The following is a 6958-nucleotide window of genomic DNA, read 5'->3' on the forward strand; positions in this document are numbered from 1 at the left end:
CGTCCCTGATCCCTCTTCCACAAGTATAGTGTTCAAAGCGCTTTTATATTATGGAACAAAGGGAATATGTATTTGAAGGAACCATTCTAAAGACTTCCTGCCATCAGAGGGCAAGCCTAAGCATCTCTCCTTTAAAGACTCATTAGGAACATCAAGAATGGTTTTGATTTGCTCTCTCATCCCTCCCTAGCATCCCTTACCAAAGAAAATGACATTAGTCGAACAAGGTCAATATAACACAAGAAAAAATAAATAGATCTGACTTGCGTGGCTAGATCGGATTGTTCTGAGGTTTGAGATGTTTTGTTCCACATGGCTTCACTCTTTTCTACGTCCAGAATGGTAATCGATCCATATTGACATCGCGTTTGGAAATCACACGATCAAGCTTATTTTCTTCCGTACCAAATATAAATATATGTTCCAAAATAAGCTTCATCAAGCAAAAAGAACAGGGTAGCAGCAATATTCTCTAAAAAATAACTAGGCTGACATTTGAAAACTATTTTTGCTGGACCATGGTTGAAATTGTCTATTGGCAATTGGTAATTCTTGAAAGCGTGCCCAGTTCAGCGCAGCCTTCCAGACGCTGCAATAAAAGCAAGGCTTGATGCGACATACAGTCTTCACAGAGTGCATAAGGTTCGATGGCTTCAAGGGTGCCATAGCAGCCGCAGATAGTGCAACGTTCAGCCTGCAAGAGCAAAGGCATGCATCAGATCTTCACTCAAAACCCAAGATATATACTGCCAGTGCCAAATGATTCTGTAGTGGTGAATGGGGGAATGAATCATGGCTAGCAGTTGCTCAATTCTCACTTGTTTAATAACATAAAATGAATAGTTGAATACTATGTAAAACTACAGCACGGGGAAATAATAAGCAAGAGGTAATCAACATGAGTAGGCAATCTACCAATCTAACATAGCTGGCAATTTATTTAAATTCATTGGAGAAAATATGTATGTGTATGTGTCACTAAGAGTAGACAATTCTCTAGATAAGAGAAGGGGTACACAAACTAGGACACTAAAATATACTCCCTCCGTTCCATAATGTAGTGCGTATAGTTTTTTTGGAAAGTCAAAATTTGAAAACTTTGACTAAGTTTGGCATTCTAGTAGCTCTAGTGGTTAGCCAACCATGCACTGGAGCTAAATGGCGCGGGTTCGATTCCTCACGAGAGCGATTTTTAACTCCGCCTATATTTGTCTCAACATAGCTGGTCCCAAGCACAGGTAAAGGAGGAGGGTTGTGATAGGCTTGGCGAGCCAACGTCAAAACTCAGCCACTCTTATGGAGATGAAACCCAAAAGATTTTGTTGTTGTTGTATTCTAGATGTACATGTTTTTATCCATAAATTTGGTCAAAGTTTGTGATGCTTGACTTTTTAAAAAATCTATATGCACTACATTATGGAACAGAGGGAGTAGGTAAAATGTCATCAATTTATAACAGAATTAACCATCAAAATCCAAATAGGAGGAGCAGCCACAAAAGTAAACTGCACAAGTCTGAACACCGGTGCTGTAAGTACGTGTGTGGCGACCATTGCAAATCAGACCCTTTTTCTTGATTTTTTTTCTTTTATACTGGGAGTGATTTGACACACATCTCCAGACAAACACTTCTTACATGTGATATTTATCACTGGTGGATCTTTGAATAAAAGTTAAAGAAGCTTCAGCAATCTAAATTTATCAATGCGGCCATTATTTCCGTTGTTAAAAAGAAAGGAATCGTAATCTGCGGTTGCCCAAAACTGAACAGCTTTGACAGCTTCTACAATAAAAAGCTAACTGTAGAACAAATATCATCAATCAGACCTAATGACCATCATTTTCTTTCCTACAAATACATACAAATCAATTTGAAGGGCATACACAACTGTTTTTCGTAAATGCACCTGTAATTCTTTAACCCCACAGATGTTCCCTACGCTGCCTAAAAAAATTATCTCTAAGATACAAGAAAAGAAGCAAATAATAGTAAGGACAGGCTGCGTACATAATTGCAAGTGTACGAGGACAACACTCACCTCAGAAGTGAAAGTGCTCTCTGTAGACAACAGACTTCCAGTGTAAGTACCAACAAATGTGGAATTTCTCATCTCGAAATCAGTGAAAGTCTTCGTAATTGGATTGTAGAGCCTTAGCCGTCCTGGTGCAGAGAGGACTATCCTCCCGTCACTTAGAATTTCTAAGGGTTGGGCAAAGAGAATTTCATGCTGGCCATCTATGCTGTACCTTTTATTCCAGACAGATTCCTCAGCATCCATCAAAAACCACAAGTCCAGAGAGCTATATTCAGAATTGTGTGCCATAACTAAGAACCCATCCAAGCATACCAGCGATAGCTCCATGAATAGACTAAAGTAACCGCCATTGCACACTGGCATTGGACCTTGGACAATCCCCATCCACTCCTCTGTCTCAAGGTTGAACGAAGCCATGCTACCTGGTTTGACATGATCCCCACAAAATGTGAAATATTTGTTTAGAAAGTCCACCAAGAAATAGACAACTCCGTTGACGACAACACTTTTGTTACGGTTACTTGTGACAGGGGCCGGAGGGCCCTGTTTGCCCCTCCATCTTGCATGGCGACCATCATCAAGGGTGATGACCTCACAGAGCATTGGGCTGCACTCACCGTAGGAATCATCAATGCTAACACAGCGCAGGGCCTTGTACTCTCCCGTGGAGACAACCTGTCCAAAGTCAAATGATTGTGGGAAGAACTTTTTCACATGTGCATGCTCCTTTGCAGAGCGACTGGGTAATGCAAAAGTATCCCCCGTGGCAGGGTTGATCACATGGCGGGTCGAACGGTGCTCATTTCTGGCGACACAAATAAGGTCCAGGTGGCGTGTGCATTCCAACCGGGCATTCTTCATGCTGGTGGCTATCCGCTTAACGACATGGCCAGACAAGTCCAGAATCTCAATGGTGCCTCTTTCGAACGATTCACCGCTACATGTGACAATCAGTGGCCCGGGGTGGTGGGACTTGTGCGCTGCAACGAAGAGCGGATCTGAGAGGAGGGACCTCCAGGATCGGGAGACTGCTCGGAAGAGGCATAGCGTCTTTGCCGGGAGGCGCACGAGGATGTGACGCAGCATGTCTTCAGGCAGCACGCCATTGCTGGATGCGGCGACGCGCACCTTCTGCTGCATCGCTGAGGGCAGGCGTCACACTTTGCCTGCAACAACAAGAACAACAGGGGAGTACGCTTATCATGTTGCTCAATAATCTGGCGAGAATAGGCGAGCAAGAAACCCAAATATGCACAATAGAGACAACAGGTTCGCATCAAGTGGGAATTATTTTTTTGATTTTCATTCTACTATGCACCAATCTTAGGTCTATTGCATTGCCCTTGCCTATGATTACGACGCTACGAAATTAGTAGGTGCCACTGCAAACGTCTAGGGTTCCGGAAGCTGATTAAAACCTAAATCTAAGCCTAGTAAATCATCTACTTGGTGACGCTCCAGAGATAGGGGCTTGACCGGTGATAAGGGGACGGCCAGGAAAGAGGGAGGGGTTGTTACCACGTCGACGACGCTGGTGAGGTGCGCGGGCGCGCGGCCGGGACGGATGGATGGCGGCGAGATCGGAGGCGGCGCGGGAGCAGTGGCGAGTGGAGACTGGCGTCGCCTAGTCCCGGGGGGCGACGCTGGTGAGGTCGCGGGCGTGCGGCCGGAGGAGGTGGATGCCGACGAGGCCGGAGGCAAAGCGGAAGCGGTGGCGACTGGCGAGCGGAGAGAGGAGACTGCCGTCGCCGGCCGACTCGACTGGGTTAGGCGGGGCCGCTGGTAGCCCAAAGTAGTCGCCAGGGCTATATCTCTCACTTACAGCGGGATGTAGCCAGGCCTCGCCTGAATCTTTTCCGGCTGGCTACAGTACTGGGCCGACACAGTGCTGTACCGGCATTTTGCACTGTTCTGCTTTTTCCCCTTTTTTCCTTTTTTTCCTCGGTTTCTTTTGTTGGTTTTTAAAAACTTCCCTCGGTTTCCGTTGTTTCTTTCTCGATTTTTACTGTTTTCTACTGTTTTGCAATGGTTCCTTCGTTTTTCTTTACATTTTTCTTTCATTTTCTTTCTTGGTATTCTCTTTATTTTTTTCCTTCACCATTTTTAGTATCCACTACAAATCTGACGTCAGATTTTTAGCATGTTTTTCATGGCAAATTATGTTTGTCGGGGATGGCAATTTTAATTGGCGAGCACAGCAAATCTACCTTAGTTTATTTTTTGTCGGGAATTTGTCGTGCTCGCCAACTAAATTTTCCATCCTTGTGTCAACGTAAATTGTCGTGAAAACCATTTGATTTGCCTTGGCTACAAATCTGACGTCTAAATTTTAGCAATTTTGTTTATTAAACACATGTCTATTTTCTTTCAAACATAATGTAAATTTTTCGTATACATCCGGAACATTTTTGTATACACATTTAACTTCTTTAAAACACATGATTAAATTTTTCAAAAAATATATGTTTTGATGTCTACTTTTTCCTCATACACACTATACATTATTCGTATACATCTGAGACATTATTTTCATACATATTTCACATTTTTTTAAACACAAGATTAGCATTATTTTCAAATATATATTATGATGTCTATGTTTCTCATATACATTATATGTTTGTTGCATGGTTAACATTTTTTGAATACATGATTAACATTTCTCAGAATACTACATCCGTCCTGGTTTATTGGCCTCCATTGTATTTTCTGCCAAATTTTAACCATAGACTTAAATAATAAAATGTTCATGCATGTCACCAAAATTTATATAATTGAAAACTATGTTCACGTACGAATTCAATGATATAATTTTTGTTGACATGCATTAACATTTTGTTAGTTAAATATTTGATCAAAATTTGGCACAGACTACAAAGGGGACCAATAAACCAGTATGGAGGTAGTACATGTTTTTTCAACATTTTGTTAAACATTTTTAAATATAAGTTGTAACGTATTTTGAATTGTAAAAAACTTTTTTTGCATTACACAAACATTTTTGCACATAGTATAAACATTGTTTGGAATGCATGTACATTTTTTAATGTCACAAACATTTTTTTGAAAGCTATCAACATTTTCCAAAATTACGCTAACAAAGGTTTTGCACTGAATTAACATTTTCAAATGTTTGGTGAATACTCTTCAAATTTATTAATTTATGTTTTGTTGGTATAGAATATTTCAAAAATATAAATAAAAGAAGAAAACAAAATGGGGAAAACGAATGATTTAACGCGTACGTAAGCAAGCAACAAATAACCTACTACTGGGCCCGGCCCATTTAAATGTTGTGTTGAGGCGATGCTCGCTTCTACCTCGGTAGCAGCAGGGTATAGTCGCACCCCAAAGTAGTAGGGACTAGGGAGCGTCTCACATTATTCGTCGGGCCGGCCTGAATGGGCTTCCTCTTGGTTTGGTTTGTACTATCCTTGAAGGAGAAATGTGCATCAGTTTTGTCACATCCTCCTCCAAATTTATTTTTCGTGTTTGCTATTTTTCATGCACCTCAAAAAAAAATTCAGGCCTCACTATAATCCGTGCATGTGCTCGACGATGAGACATGACGGCGAGCCCGAGCCAAGAACTGGTTGGAGATGAGTACACCGCACCTCACCACTAGTTGCCTAAGCCATCGCATTAAGTTGCATACCAATTTCAGTCCCTTACTTTAGTTGCCATACCCGCATACTAAAGAGATTCTGTTATGTTTCTTCTTAGATAACCGAGACCTGACATGGGACTAGTTTTTATTTGATAAGTGATAAAAAGAAACATAAACAAAGGCCCACTCAAAAAAAGATAGAATAAGAGAAAGTCTTTTGAAAATGGTTTAAAGCAGGACTTAGTGTTGGGGGTGTCGTGTGCATCTAAGCCACCTCGCACATCGATTTCCTCAACTTAGCGCACATATTGAATGATATCAACTGTGGGGGCCGAAGAGTGAGGGCAACCCCCTTCCCGAACAACCACACACATAGTCCCTCGCCATCCACAAATTTGAGCGAAAATCATTGCCCTCCGCTGTGAATGAACTGCATAAAAATGTGAAAAAGAGGCATCTCTCCTCTATTCATCTATATGCCTCTCTCTCCATACACCCCCCCCCCCCCCCCCCCCGGCCGGCGCGCATGCGCATTGTGTTCCCCTTACAACAGAACATGAAAAATCATGTGCCATATAAATCCATTCATCGCATGCTAAAACGAACACCGACTTGGCATCACTCATGTCTCAGGACTATGGATGAAAACCTTAGATCGGGCTTTTGCCAGGTCGAAAGGTGGTCGTGTCCTTGACATCACTTTCTCCTTGGAGGGTTCATTTGTGGTCCCTGAAGAAGGTTGTCAAGGAGCGTTTGGTTGAAGGGTTCGCAGGTGGAAGCGCTATGCATTTTCGTGACAAGCTATGTTTTGGTCCGCCCTGCAGCAATGTTTGTCTCTTCTCAGAGATGTTCGTGTCGACGGTGAAGCCTCGGCGATCAAGGTCCTTGATGGCGTGCACGGTTCTTGTTGCCTTGCATAGTGCTCAAGGCTGCACATTTGGTGATGGTTGTCGGTTTCAAGTCCAACAAGTGGTGCAACAGTGGTGTTCGGTGGAACATTCTTTTTTTGCGAAAGTCGTGTGATGTCCTTCGGCGGCGGTTTCCGACTCTCCAGGTCATGCATGGTGAAGTGCGATCGATGAGCAGGCGAGTGACTTTACCACAGACTTTCCTGCTTTTCCGGTCCTTTTCTGTGGTGCTACGTGCTAAGTTCGAGGTGTGACTAGGAATAGTTTGTTCCGTCTCTCTTCTCTGTTCCCTACTATTTCTTGTTTGAGTGAAGTGTGCTACATCATATAACCATTGTGCTGTATCTGGTTACTTGCTTTTGTGAAATGAAAAAATGGTTCAGTCTGGATTTCGCCCGCCCGCCGTA

The 6958-nt window shown here is 42.7% G+C and overlaps 1 protein-coding gene across 1 annotated transcript; it reads right to left on the bottom strand.

Annotated features, from left to right (window-relative positions):
- Positions 1-234: 234 nt before the first annotated feature.
- On the bottom strand, positions 235-3851 carry LOC123143987 (F-box protein At3g07870). Its single transcript, XM_044562988.1, has 3 exons — positions 3555-3851; positions 2040-3202; positions 235-694 (listed from the first exon to the last, which is right to left on the bottom strand). The coding sequence occupies exons 2-3, from the start codon at positions 3174-3176 to the stop codon at positions 533-535; spliced, it is 1299 nt and encodes a 432-aa protein (XP_044418923.1). The 5' UTR covers positions 3177-3202; positions 3555-3851; the 3' UTR covers positions 235-532.
- Positions 3852-6958: the final 3107 nt, after the last annotated feature.

This window comes from Triticum aestivum, chromosome 6D (genome assembly GCF_018294505.1).
Source record: "Triticum aestivum cultivar Chinese Spring chromosome 6D, IWGSC CS RefSeq v2.1, whole genome shotgun sequence".
In the NCBI taxonomy this organism is placed as follows: Eukaryota; Viridiplantae; Streptophyta; class Magnoliopsida; order Poales; family Poaceae; genus Triticum; species Triticum aestivum.